A 14,842-nucleotide genomic window follows, 5' to 3' on the forward strand; every position below is an offset into this window, starting at 1 on the left:
GGGGGGGTGTTATAAAGACATTCTGATGAGAACACACAGTGTTCCCTTCACAGTACAAACAGGCTCAGTGAGTGATGGACAGAAGTTTCCATGTATAGGACCATGGTAAATAGGCAGAGACCTTTCCCTATTTATCTCCCTGGGCGTCTCTGCCGGAGACACTGGAGCCAGTCACCGGGTATTTTCTGTCTCCTGACCTTGGCCAGGTGACGTAGCTGTGCCTCTATCTGTTGTCATGTGGCGTTTTCTCTTACAAACACACACACAAAAACAGCACAGAATTGCTGGCTATCATTTTATTTGCCTCTACTATGAAGACAATGTTGAAGAAGTGTGTCAGGATGGGCTTCACTTTCCTCACTTCCCCTCTTTCTCTTCTCTCTATGGTCATCCAAGCCAAACAAGCAGTCAGTGGGAGTCTGTGTGTGTGTGTGTTTTGCTGGACAGCAGGATACAGAGCACTGGGTTCATGGGAATACTGTGTGTGTGTGTGTGTGTGTGTGTGTGTGTGTGTGTGTGTGTGTGTGTGTGTGTGTGTGTGTGTGTGTGTGTGTGTGTGTGTGTCACGTTGGGCTCTGTTGAGGCCGGAGGTAAGACACAGAAACTCATCTGAAGTAATTGGAAACAGACACACACACACTAAAACAGGGCCTTACCTCTGTGTGCATGAACTGCCACAAGCAAATATACGTGGATAATCACACAAAACACACATATAGGGACACATTAATAAATCTAGCACATATACACAGGAGTGCATTCTCTCTATCTGACTCACACAGGACCATTAATCAAAGACAGAGTAGCCTTTGTCTTCATATAAACAAAAGTATACTCCTACTGCACATTGGCTCAGTTCGTGTATGTGTGTTTTGTTTGTTGCCAGCAGACTTTGTGAAGTCTTGTCTACTAATGTACATCTAAGCCACTAAAGAGGCTCCATTCAAAACAAGACTTCTAAGTGACTGCAACATCAACGCAGGAATCATTAGGGGATGCTAACTGAACGCCAACTCGAGGGGGCCAAGCTGACTTTTTTTTTTTTCGGGGGGTAATTTAAGCCAAAGGAGCAAATGTGACAGTAGAAAGTTTGATAATGAAGGTTTAGGAAGTCCAAAACAAACAAAAGAAGAAGCCAGATATTCACTGACTGCAGTCTGCTTATAAAGTTTTCTACTTTTTCTCATTGTATGTAAATGTAAACTGAATCCTTCTAAAGCTGTAACCATGGGACTGCGAAATGAAGTTGAGTTTTAGGTTTAGTCGTTGTTTTAGTGTTGTCTTTGTTTATCCATCCATCTAAAACTCATTCAAGGCTCTAGGGCAGTAGTAGGCATCAACACCTCCTTCTCCCCAGCAACCTTGTCCTGCTCTACTAAAGATTTTTAATTATTATAATATGGACGGTAGTGGTCAGAAGTAGGGATGGGTATCGTCACTGATTTCTAGAATCGATTTGATTCCGATTCACAAGGACCCAAATCAATTCGATCCACGATTCAATTCGATTTGATTCGATTTAAATCTGGGAAATTTTGCCTCAGACAGTCAGAAATATTATAATTCAGATCAGTACATTTACATATTTTGTATCTATAAAAAGGAAGCTGACACTCGCAAGACTTTATGTGAACATCATTTTGCACAACTCTGTTGCTTGTGAAGCTCGCACACAAGAATTTCACTCACATGTGCTGTACCAATGTACCTGCACATGTGATGTGACAATAAAAGTGATTTGATTTGATTTGACATCACAGCAGATGCCTTTGTGTCAAAGTAGCTGAAGATAAAACACAGGAAAAACATGAAGGTGGTTTTCCTGCCCTGGAATTTTATAAAAATATTCTGCAGTACATCAAAAACGAAAGACAACCATTAATCAACATATGAACATTACCTCTGAAGTTACAGCAGTTTTATTAGAGACACGGCTAACGTTTTGCATTTTGCATCATTTTAAAAAGTTTACATTTGTTCAGTATTGAACAGCAGAAATGAGGTTTTCTTTTCGGAAGTAAGTAAAAGGGAAAAAAACAGCAGCCGACAGCCTGTAAACAACGGTAGACTTGTGCGTAACAAGCAAGCGAATAATGCAGAAAACAGATTTTCAGACGGGAAACTGTTCTTGAAGTACAGAGAGAGAGAGAGACAGAGACAGCGAGCTGTGCATGAAGTGTGATTTTATCGTGGTGGAAACAAAATAGCAAAAGTAAAAGTGAATTCATGATGATGTTTTTGTGAAGTGTAGTTTGACTCTTCTTTTGCTGCTGGTTCAGTCAATTTTGTTTGGAGAGAGATTCAATTCAATTCAATTTTATTTATATAGCGCCAAATCACAACAAAAGTCGCCTCAAGGCGCTTCATAGATACAGAGAAAAACCCAACAATCATATGACCCCCTATGAGCAAGCACTTTGGCGACAGTGGGAAGGAAAAACTCCCTTTCCACTGTCAAACTAACAACTTTAGAATCACCGCAAAAAGGGAGTAAACACAAAGCACGGACCTGCCGAAACATCAGAATCAGCGAGCTGTCGGCTTTCAGCCCCGACCGTGTCCATGCCTTTGGATGAGAAAGGCGACATCTCACTGATTCTGATCCGTCGGCGGGTCCGCGCTTTGTGTTTACATCTTTGTGCAGAATCTGTGTACCTGCTCTCATTTACTGTTATAGCTGTTTGGTGGTTGTTGAAATTTGGTGAGGTTTAACCTGAGATTCTGGCGTTTCGGGCAAAATAAATTAATATTAAAAATTAATCGATTCAGGATTTTAATGAATCGATATCACGTTATCCAAGCCAGAATAAATCGATTATCAAAACCCACCCCTAGTCAGAAGTGAGGTTTGGCAAGTTCAGAATGGACATTTCAAACTCTTAAAAAGTCAAAACTGAACTTTGAAGATTTCTAAGGGGACCAGCTTTGTTGCATTTCAGGAAACGTTCCTATTTCCACACTGATAAAACTAAGACAATTTCATTTTATTGTCCTTTTAATCTAGTCTATTTTGTCTTTTTTCAGATATGTATCTGTAAAACTGCAGAAACTCATTAAATCAAATCATTAAATGGTCTCACAGGCAGATTGGTGAGCCACGCTGAACCTAGCATCCCTGCACCGAAGACTATTACAGTTGTTGGTTGGTTTGATTTTACTTGAGTACTCGGATGCTTTTGCAGAGCGCCTGAGCCTTTGCCCATCCAAGCTGTCAGGATAGACGCGTTACACCCCGGACAGGCTGAGCAGCAAACCTTTGTGCGTCAGTTCAACGCCGAAGTGCCAAAAGCTGCAGTACTTGAGTCCTTGAACAGGATCACTCAACCCTGTTTTTCTTTTCTTTTACGTGATTATCTGACAAATTGAGGCTCTATGATACTACAAGGTTTTTGACTGTTGATCAAACAAATCTAAGCCCCAATTCACTGTTTCCTGATATCTTATTAACTTAATAATCTTTTCTTACCATTTTAACCCCCATCTTCACTTAATCTCCGTCGTTTTGCTACATGTCCCACTCCTCTGCATTAGACCTCAGCTTGGCTCGCTCAGCGTGTTTCTGCTGAGTCCTCAGAGTCCAAGGCTTTCACAACAGTCACTGCAAACGGACTGACGCACTTGTGGTCAGACCTGGCCTCAGAGTTTGCTTAGCTCTCATGGCACTGAGTCATGGCCCCAAACTGACGTGCTCTGGTTTTAACTTCTGGTTGAACCCACTCTCTGGGTTTCCACCTGTTTCTTTTTTTCAATTGGCTGACACCCGGTTCTGCCTGAAATGCCAGGAGCTTTTGGTATTTGCTGAAATACTCTGAGTTGTTTTTTGTTTTGTTTTTTATTCAAGTTGGCAAAGCCCAGGCTGTCTTAGCAGAGGCTTGACTGATTTGTGGTTCCTCTTTTGTGTTATGCATTACATTTTCCTTCTGTACAGGCTTCAGAATCTCGTATATTTTTTTGTTTGTGTTGATCCAGCTCCCAGACAACACAGGAGGGAAAAAAGAATCCGAGAATATAAACAACATGTGTCTATCTGAAAAATGTGTTTCTTTGCTTGAGGGATCAGTCTGTTAATCAGTGCACTGCTTTGGTCCAGATGGAAATATCTCAACAAATACTGGACGGATTACCATGAAATTTTGCACAGTGTCTAAAGAATTGAATCCTACTGGCTTTTGGTGCTCAATGGGCAATTGGATGGAGTGTCATGAAATAAGTGCCGTATAGACCTTTTAACTAACATCATTAAAAATATCCCCAGACTCATTGGCCCTTCTTCATGGGGAAGTACTAATCTTTGAGCTTCCTCTTTCATATGCAGTGATGGATGGAACCACGTTATGCTTCCTTGCTCTTTGACCACAGTGAACACTTTCCTGATGACTTCATGGCCGAAATTCCAAATTTCAGATCGATCTGAATAGAGTATTAAATACCATATTGTTCGGACCATAAGGCACCGTATTATAAGGCGCATTAAGCAAAACAAAACAGTCAGATAAGTCAAACTTTACTCAACTCATTCTCCTTGCTTCCTCCACTTCCGTACCATTGATTCATTAATGTTGAATTCTCTCGCCGCTGCTCTGTTCCCATGTTGTTGCAGTATATTAACGACTAACTGCTGTTTAGTTTTCTCTCTTCATTTATGTTGGGAATGATAGCAGAGCTGTATGTTTTAATTGTTTCAGAAATCTCTCAGTAAGAACATGATATATCATGTTTAGGTGGAAACTAGCGAGCTAACTTCCTGCTAACTTCTAACTCCGTTGAATTTTATACATTCTGTTTTCATGAATGCCTGGATGTTAAACTTAATTTTTACACCCGATAAAGCAGCAACGCTGATCATTTTATTAAAGATGAAAGAATTTAGACAGTTTTTAACTCTCAGTGATGCTGCAGTGTTCGTTTGACTTTGGGACCTGAAGCCAACGGAGTTTTGGACCCAGATTATTCCACGAGGCTCCTGATTATGGTAGCTGTAAGGCTCCGACAATCCACCAAGCGGTGCGGCTTCATAGCTTACCAAAGTGGTGCTAAAACATTTTCCACAGATTTTTGAGCGCCGTGTACCAAATCAGTTCGAGGTCAGTAAGCACAACTAGAATTCATACATAAGGCGCACCGGATTATAAGACGCACTGTTAAGGATTTTAAGTGTGCCTTATAATGCGGAAAATACAGTGCATGTTTTACTTATTATGGTCATTCTAAGAGTCACGTAGGAGGATTCTCCAAGATATTGGCTAATGACTTGTCAATCACAAGTTTTTTTGTTTTTTGTTGGGTTTTTTGGCCAGTAAGCTTCACAGTCAGATCCACCCCTCACTTGCCTCATCCAGTTTCAAGACCTCTAGGTGGTGACACAGACCTTCACTCAAGCCTTGATAATGGGTCTTTGCTAACTTGTAACAGCTGCAGTCAGACAGAAACCCAGAGCAATAATAATTTTGCAAAACTTAAATACTATTTAGGCTTTGCGCTTTTCTATTAAGAAACTAGAAGCCTTTCAAATGAACTTTCCTGCATTTTGATCTCCTGGTACAGGATTTGTAAATTCCTGAAAATGTAGCATGTGAGCGTTAGAAGTGAATTTGCCCCTGCCCCCAACACTAAACTGCTGAGTTAATCTCTAAGCTGTTGGAGGAAATTTGTGGAAGCAAGTTATGCAAGCTCCTCATAAGTGTCCACCCGTGGCCTGAGTTTCAAACCCAGAACTGTGTGGCTGGCTTTACAGGAACAAAGCCAGAAAGAATGGAAAGAGATATCTTGATATGGTTGAGAAAAACAGAAATGATGGTCAAAAACTGGAAGGAAGTGTGTCCTTTTTTAACCACTGTTTTGAATTGATTTCACTGTTATGTTTAAAAAAAAGATCCCTGAAAGCCTGTGTAAATATTCGTCACCAGTCAGTTCAGTTCTTCAAAGTCCAAACAGACCCCGAAACTTTCCAGGAAAGCAGCTGCATTCTCCAAAAAAAGAGGAAAAAAACAAAGACAAAGAAGACAGAGTGTATTTTGGCACTCTGCTGCAGTGACTCTGGGCAAATGTGATGAACACATGACTGTGAATAAGAAAAATGAAGTATTATTTCAAAATCGGCAAATACAAAACCTTACGATGTGATCTGTGTGTGTATGTGTGTGTGTTTAGTTTTTTACAGAATACGGACCAGACTACTCGCTGGAGATCAGTCCGAGCTGTAGACCAGACCGCAACGACACCAAACACCTGGACCAGGTCATCAGCACCATCAAAGGTGTGCATGTCATGTGTATGTGTTTGGGTTGGATGCACAGGTGTGCCTGTTTGTGAGGGTGTGGAGCGTAAACAGGTGTGTGTTTGTGTTGCACTGAACCCTGGCTCACCTGAGGCCCTTTGGTCTCTCCACGGCTCTTTTAAAGTGCAGTTTCATGTGTCTGCTCTTGTTGCTATACGTCTCTGTGTGGGATGAAAGTATGTCATCTTCTCTCTTTGTGTCCTCTCTGTGGCTTTTTAACGTCCTTTTGTATGTGTGTGTGAATATGCACAATATGTCTATGACCCCTGCTCGAGTCTGGCTCTTGATACATGTGGTATTTTTTTTCCTTTTTCTGCATCTTCCTCTCTATATGTGCCTTTATGTTTGTATGTTCGTGTTCCCGTGTGTGCGTGCAGCCTTGTGGTTAAGCCTGAAGTCGGGTCTTTGGTCTCAGCGCTGACAGCCCACAGCTCTCAGGAGAAATCGTCCAGCAGGGTGAAATTTAGGCGAAAAGTTGAGCGAAGGGAGAATTATTGTAAGGAGGTGAGGTCAGGAAACGACACGTCGGCAACCATGTCAGACGTTTCGCCGCACACAGCCACACATCCGAAAAGGAAAACTAAATCTGAGTTTGATCATTCGGCGTCTCCGGGGTATAAAAGTGTGAACCGTAGAGTGACAGGAAATCCTCCTTTCCTTCCTTTTCCTCAGTGAAATCTTATATTTTAAACAGCGGTTATCCATTCTGGTAAGTTATGGTGAGGTGAGTTACCGACCAAATAAAAGGCACTCACAATATTGTGGGAATAGTAAAATCCTACCAAGATCAGGTCACGTCACAGTGATCCATGTCGGAAAGTATAAAACAGACTAATAATTATCATAGTTTCAGTGTGATGGAAATGGATTTATAGTAGGACACACCACAAAAAGTAAAAGCTTTGAAAATCATTGTCTGCACTCTTCTTCAGTATTACCAGCGTTTGCTCACAGTTATCTTTACAATAGAAAAGAGAAAGAAGATATTTATTTCATTAGCAAAAAACGTCTGTCCACACGGCATTCGTTCATTCAGTCAGCATCAGGTGGCAATGCTTAAATTCTTAAACTGCAATTCCTGTAGGCATTGATCCTCATTGACTCCAGTGTTAAGATGCCCTGCGTTAGAGGAGAAATAAGCATGCTTACAGCCTGTTGTGGTCTCTATAGTTGTTTAACTCTTATAAACTTATTTAATTCTTCATAAAAACAGTACAGGTTGGTGGATTTTTATACCAGTTCGTTTTCGGACTGACATAAGGGAATGTACAATAAGGTGGAAAAACTCAAGGTACAAATATGTTTGTCCTTGGAAAAAAAATGACCAAACCAAAGAGACCAAGGCTCAGTCATAAAGGGCTGATGAGGTCTTATCGTCGCCCCGCAGGGCGGGCAGGTGGCATGGACACCCAAGTTTGCAAATGTGAGAACTTGAGGATGAAGTAATATGGGATTTTTAAATTCATGCAATAGGTGCAGCTATTAAAAATCTCTGACAATTTAATTTCAGAGACCTCGGCCTGAAGGTCAACTTCAGAGGTCAAGTTTTCTGAAAGTCTTGTGAAGAAAGAAGGAAGTCACCTAGGAATACCACACCTGCATCTACCAGAAGGCAGGAGTATTACTGGCAGCCGCCAGTATTTTTTACCATGATCCTCTACCCATCTGTGGCTCTGAGAAACTCTTTTTATACCCTATCATGTTACCGACCTCTTGCCAATTAATCTAATTAGCCTCATCCTAATCTCATTTTAAGTGGAGGTTCTGTGATGTAAATCAGTGAAAGTGAAAAATAGCAGGCAGCTAGCAACCAAGTCGTTTCCCATTTGTCATTCACTGCAGCTAAGCCCCCAAAAATTGTAACTCTTTCAGAATTCAGTGGAGTGAGTTACATAAAATCCACCCACCTGTGCAGTTTTATAATGGGTAAATTGGCTATAGAGACCGCAACAGTTTTTTTTATTGGTTTTTATTCCACCATGTTTGTTTATTTCAGTTCTAAGGCTGAACTTTTTAACATAGAAGTCTACAGGGAAGACGGTGAAGAAGCTTCTCAGAACCAACTTAAAAAAGTCCAGACGCTTTTCTTTGCAAGCTCCTTTGACTACGATGACCTGGATGACTGAGAACCTTCACAGACATACAGGGAATATGTCTTCTTCTTTTAAGTCTAGAGGAACAGCTCTTTTTTATATTAATGCATTGGCTTCGTTTTCAGTCCTACTTGGTTTCTACCTGTTAATGCTCTCGGCAATCATCTGCCCAGTTAAGTCCAAACTCAAATCCACTCGCTGGAAAGGAAGTTTGTTTATGGAAATCTGCGGATCAGTGTGAATGGAAATCCAGAACAGAGAGAAAATTGTGCGTTCTCAAATTTTTACCCTCAGTCGACTGGACATGGTATCAATTAGTATCTAAACCTTCATACATTTAAACAAGTCATCTGACTGTAGCAAATGACAAAAAGCCTTCTGGACGTGGAATAGGTTTATCCAAACAGCATTAAATCCTCAGCTTGAAAAACTTCAGGTCACATCAAATCAGGGGAGGCGAGGGGGGATCGGGAGTCTGTTTGCCGAAATCCAGTTGGTCTGTTGGCTCACATTAAATCATCACAACTGGAGGGGCTGAAAGTATCGCTCTTTTCCAGTCATACGGCTTTTATTAGAGCCAACAGAGGGAACCGGTGAGTGGACGGATGGAGGGAATAAAAGGGAGAATAAATGAATGCAGACGAGCCAAAGATGAGAGAAGCAAGTGAAGTTTATGTTTGGCTCCTGCATCCCATGTGCCTCCTCTGTGTTTGATCAGATCCCTCATTCACCGTTAGCTCCCGCTGAGGACAGAAAATGAAACGGTTAACTCTGTCAAGTTTATACTTTCGGCTGAATTCTGACGTTTCTACTTCTTAAATTTATTTTAAAAACTTCTGCATACATTTTGCAGTTGAGCTAATTATGTTTCATTTTTTATAAATCCAGAGAATTTCCTATCCCTTTTTCCCTCCTTTCTCTGATCTCTCTCCTGGTTTCAAATTGTCAAATCTGTTTTATGTCGCTTTTTTTGTTTTCTTTTTTTCTCCTCCTCCTCTGTCTGTCGCTTCTGCTCTCTGTCACATTTATTGTTACCACACAGCACCATAATCCCAGTGGGCAGTCTGCGTGTTACAATTTTAAACACTGGATGTTGTCTGTTTCCCAAAAAGAAAGCCCAGCGTGTTTGCTAACTTAACTTATGCACACACACGAGCGCTGAATAAAGGATAGCCTACAACACACACACACCTCAAAGCAAACATGTCTGCATGACATCATCGGGCTGGATAAGTGTTTCTTGGGTTTGGAACAAACTGCTGCTTATAAACATCGGTTTCTCTGAGAAACTGGGCAGAGTGGGAGTGTACGTATGTTTGTGTGCCCACATCTGCTCTTTCAGCTCGCACGAATGGATACAAATTTTAAAGTGGTAATCTCCAAAAGCCACCGTCGCTCCGTTTTTCACTCGCCATGTGTCAGCTTCTGATCCCATATGTTAAACCATGACTGTACGTATGCATCGTGGCCAGTTTGAGCCCACAGAACACTGTCATGTTGGCAGGTATTTACAGAGATGCGAGGCGTACATATGGCTCATTTCATGAAAAATAAGACAGTGTGTCTCATCTGCAAAATCTCTCCTTCACATTATGAATGTTTTTACAAGTAAGGATGCTGTTTTCAGCATGATATCCCAGCTGGTGGTTGTTAGCACTGTTGCCTCACAGCAGGAAGGTCCCGAGTCTGACTTCACCATCTGTGTGGCGTTTGCATGTTCTCCCTGTGTTTGTGCTTGTTCTCACCGGGTACTCCGGGTTCCTCCTACAGTTAGGTTAACTGGTCACTGTAAATTGCCCATAAGTATGAATGGTTGTCTGTCTTTCTGTGTTAGCTCGGCCCAGGATGTACCCCACCTCTCGGCCTATGTTAGCTGGAGTAGCCCCCCTGCTACTCTGATAAGGACAAGCAAAGAGAATGGATGGATAGAGGGGTGAATCCCAGCAGTCATAGGCCCAGATGTGGGTACACCCTAAAATAGCTCGCCAGTCTATTCTAACACTAATATAGAGAGACAGAACCATTCACACCTACGCCCAGCTTAAAATCACCAATTAGTTTAACAATAATGTCTTTGGACTCTGGGAGGAAGCTGGAGTAGCTGGCACAGGAAGAACCATCTTTTTTTTAAATTATTATTATTATTTTGGGGGGTTTCTGACATGATGTCATGCGTACAATCTCAGTAGTTGTCCACCTTGAAACTTCAGCATGATGTGAAACAGGTATTCCCCAACATGTTGACACACTTTCCTGGAGGTTTCCAGCTCTCATTGGGTGAAACCGATTACAAAAAAGTTGTTGCAGCAAAAATCATCCTAGCAGTTGCTTTGGTTACCAGCAGGTTGCCACGGTTGCCTGTAGTTTCTCATGTCTCACATGTTTCACATGTCTGGAAAACCTTTGTACTATTGTCACCCTTCACTTACTGGTGTTGTCACATCAGAGGATTTGTAGCAACACAACCTAATTCATACCAGCACATATTCCCCAAATCAGCATGAGGGGTCAAGCTAGGTCAGGTTTTTAGCAAAAACTAAAATACTATTTGAGCTTTTTGTCCAGAAGCAGTTCTAAATAATGATTTTTACACTTTTAGCTCCACTGAGTCCTGTTCAGTGAGAACTATCCCACAAATGTCTCCTAATTTTCAGCCAAGTCTTGGGGTCAAGGGGGCAGCAGACTAAGCAGAGATGGCCTGACCTGCCTCTCCCTCATCCAGCTCCTCCGGCTCTTGTGGCCAATAAATAGAGTCCAGGTTTAAGGCGCTACGACGTTGGTGTCATTTTTCAGACCCAGACAGTCATGAAAGTAAAGTATCTCCATGCCACTTAATGAAAACTTGCAAAAACTAAAAATGTGAGATGTCAGCGTTTCTTACCGTCTTTGCAACCCAGTCCGTTTGAGTGCGTACATGTGCTGCAGTAGAAGCAACAATTGAAAACATTCAGATGTTACTCAGCTTTTCCTGTGGCTTCCCTCCCGTCACGCACTCGGAGGCTTTATTAATTAAAATGTGATTTTTATGAGGTGAGTGTCCAAGGCTGCGGCAGCTGTCAGGCTGTTTGTGCATTCACGGTTCTGGGTTTACAAGGCCAGTAGTGTGATTTCCCCAGAGAGTGCTTGTTTGTGTGTAAACTGCCAGCCTCCCCGTGTAACAGTGCCTTATCTGCACACTTCTGCAGGGAAATATTGCAGCACCTTTGCATTTTGATTACGATTACGCCTTCAGTCGTTAATTCTCCACTCTGTTGACGCAAAATAAGATGCATGCGTTGAGGGAAAGAGAGATTGTACGAACACGCCTGTAAAATACACACAAACATGCACAGTATAGATGCTTCCACGGACGCTGTGATATGTAGTAAACATCAGAGCCCACGGTGGACTCTGGTAACTTTACCAGATTTAAATATCTACATCTGGAAAAGAGGGACAGGCACTTTTATCAAGTCTAAACCAGCCAAACAGCGGAGCCAGAATAAAGGAAGAGGGCACATTAATTACAGTCCGAATCTAATCAATATTTCTAACCACAGATGTCCTGTTGTTGAAAGTCCACTTGTGCCTGCTGTTCCTCTTTTTGATGGACTTTTCCTGTTTTTAGCACACATCGTGATTTTTGAGTTTCCCCTCGTCACAGCAGGAGGAGAGGAAAAAAACTGCATTGTGAGCAACAATTTCCCATAAAATAAGTCAGCAGCTTCTCAATCGGGGTCTTTTTTTTTGTTTTTTAAAGTCGAGATAGTAGCAACATGACTCAAATGTAGCCACACCTCCTTTTGTACCTGTAATTTCCTTTAAATGCCACCTGGCTTTAGTTAGATAAAGGGAAAGTTCCTTAAAATAAAAACATGCGACAGAGACACTTTCCTGTGTGTGGGCAACAAACACCTAAAATTAGACCAACTGTGCTGACTTCATCAGATTTAGGTGCGTGTGATCTGCTCCGTGCTCTGTCCGCCCTGTAGTCTCGCCACGATTGCCAATAATCAATACCATTGCCGCCAAGGCAGAGACGGGAGGAAGAGGAGGAGGTTAAGTTGCTCCAGTGAGGTTAGTGCTGTCCAGCCTCCATAATGCAAACTGTGTGGCCCCAGGACACACACACACACACACACACACACACACACACACACACACACACACACACACACACACACAGCAAGCAGAGCCTCGTTCACACACAACAATGAATTATTTAGCCACAGTAGTTATTAACAGGATTGGACAGGCATCAGCTGAACACCTCACACATTATTAAAGTGTAATACAGTTCTACACCAGCAAATAGATCAGACTTTCTTATTTAATCGGATTATACAGTTCCAACCCTATCCAGAGCAATGTAGCATAACGCTTTTCATTAGCGGGGGTGCAGGTTTTGTCAGTTTCTTTCACAGAGGAATTAAAGGGGCGAAGGAAAAAAACACGTCAATGACCAAAGTGAGCTGACTGATGGCCAACGTGCTTTTTGAATGTCTTTGAATTTAACTGAAAAGCAATCCATATCTAAGCTTACATGCTTCTATGTAACATTCAGTCGGATGAACACATCGAGGGTGGCTTGGGGTTCACATCCCACAAAGGGGCGCGTACTCAACTCTGCTGCTCAACCCATAAATGCATTTTCCTTACAAATGTGGTACCATTTAAAGTGACAAAGGGTTGCTACAACCAGGATATAATCCACCAAATGCAAATTTCCTTGCTTTTTGTGCTAAGTATGCGTTAGTATGTGTTGCTTTTCATTGTGGAGTCTGGCCAGCATCAGCACCGCTGGCACCAACAGTCCTCCTCCTTTGCATCCACACGCCTGTGAAGGATGTGGTTGCACATCACTGTGGCTGAGTAGTGATGGGTTGGATTACTCTCACGGCCAGTCGTTGTCTACAGATTTGTGCCCCCATCATTCATGTCTGCGTGTCGTAAAGTAGCGAGGCGAAGAATAAAACGGAGAGGACGCAGCCCCACTAAGTGGCGGGTGGCGTCGCAACGTCTTAGAACCCACAGGTGAAAATGGGTGTTTAAATGTTTAGTCAACTGGTCATTAAATGTGTTTTATGTAATATAAGCATATACAAAATGAGGAAATGGATAATTGGCCCCTTTTATTGCTGAGAAAGGGGAAATAAAAACATCAGGCTTAAACACTGGCAATGCCACGGTAACCAAGTCGCTCTGTTATTGTGGGGTTATGTTAGAAACTGCTGGATGACCACATTGTGGCTCTGGGAATGTTTTTTTAGGCCAGATGACCCCGTGTTTGTGTTTTCTTTCTCGAATCTGTGACCTCATCGGAGTAAATCAGGAGGCTGATTTTCATCGCAGCCTCCGTTGGTGTAAGCACGTCCAAAAGCCTCATAAGCGGGATACTTTTTAATCTGTTGACATTGTAGCGTTTATTTAAACCACCAGTGAAAAAATAAAACCCCAAAAAAAATTTTTTAAAAAGTCCACGCCAAATGTTGTAAACGGCTCATTTTTTCCAAACTGTTGTTGTCACTGCAGGGAGAGAACATGACAGGCCCACAGTGACAGCTCCACAATGGCCAACAAACAGGACATCCTCCCTCAGTGCGTCAGGGCAATTACTCATCTGCAATCCATGCGTACATGCGTGTGTGTATGCGTGTGTGTGTGTGTGTGTGCGCGTGCAGCGTGTTTGTTTTGCCTCCGACGGGCCGTTTAACATGACAAAGGACAAACAAGGCGGCACTATTTGCAAAGTAAACCGTCGACTAGACTTCATAATGCAGCCATTGTGTCAAAACACTTGCTTTGTCTGCGTGTGAAACCAATCTGTGCCCTCATGCAAATGAGCTCCAAGTGTTGCTTACCGTTGTCACTTCCATATCGATTCCCCTTTTTGCTTTTGTTTCCATGGGAGTGACAGGATTTACCTCAGCCAGATGTTATTTAGCATTTTTATTGGCACGAGTGTGTGCTTGTGTGTCTGTCCTCCAGACTGCCTCCATCTTTGGTGTCTAATATGTGTGTTTAGCCTTACTTAATTTGATAAAGTTGACCCCCATCCCTTTTTTTTTTGTGTTTTTCTTTGTAGTTGTCTCATTTTTCTCTCGCTCTCTTTCTTTTTTCTTCTTACAGGGAATTTAAAGAATGTGGTTTAGGACTCAGGAGCCTCAACCTCCTCCACCCCCCCCCCACACACACACACAGGAGAACACACACCATGTTTCCAAACCAGGTCGACACTCTGCGACTTTAATGAAGACAATATGGAGCGGACCCCTTCGGCCCCGAGGCACGGAGCAAACGAGGGAGGGGGAAAGAGAAGGAGTTTTGGAAAACATTAGCTGAGTGTTTCCAGGGGAAAACAGTTTTAATAAGGGTTGGGGATGGGGAGGGATGGATGTGGTTGGTGTGCCAGTGTTCGCTGTTTTTAATTCTTTGTTTTTTTGGAAACGGTTCACGTGTTTGCGTGAATGAGAGAGTTTATGGTATGTTCAGT

The 14,842-nt window shown here is 42.3% G+C and overlaps 1 protein-coding gene across 2 annotated transcripts in view; it reads left to right on the forward strand.

Moving 5' to 3' along the window:
- The window catches only part of hdac8 (histone deacetylase 8), a 37,118-nt gene extending 22,580 nt beyond the window's left edge, over nucleotides 1-14,538 (forward strand). The window contains exons 10-11 of one of the 2 annotated variants that reach the window (XM_005750904.1): nucleotides 6,151-6,256; nucleotides 14,479-14,538. In XM_005750904.1, coding sequence (XP_005750961.1) covers nucleotides 6,151-6,256; nucleotides 14,479-14,501 — 129 coding nt within the window. In that variant the 3' untranslated portion in view covers nucleotides 14,502-14,538. Of the gene's footprint in view, nucleotides 1-6,150; nucleotides 6,257-14,478 lie in introns of those variants that run through there. The other variant, XR_312221.1, reaches the window with a different exon arrangement.
- Nucleotides 14,539-14,842: the final 304 nt, after the last annotated feature.

This window comes from Pundamilia nyererei, unplaced genomic scaffold, assembly GCF_000239375.1.
Source record: "Pundamilia nyererei isolate P.nyererei 1_Seehausen unplaced genomic scaffold, PunNye1.0 scaffold00292, whole genome shotgun sequence".
Classification (NCBI taxonomy): Eukaryota; Metazoa; Chordata; class Actinopteri; order Cichliformes; family Cichlidae; genus Pundamilia; species Pundamilia nyererei.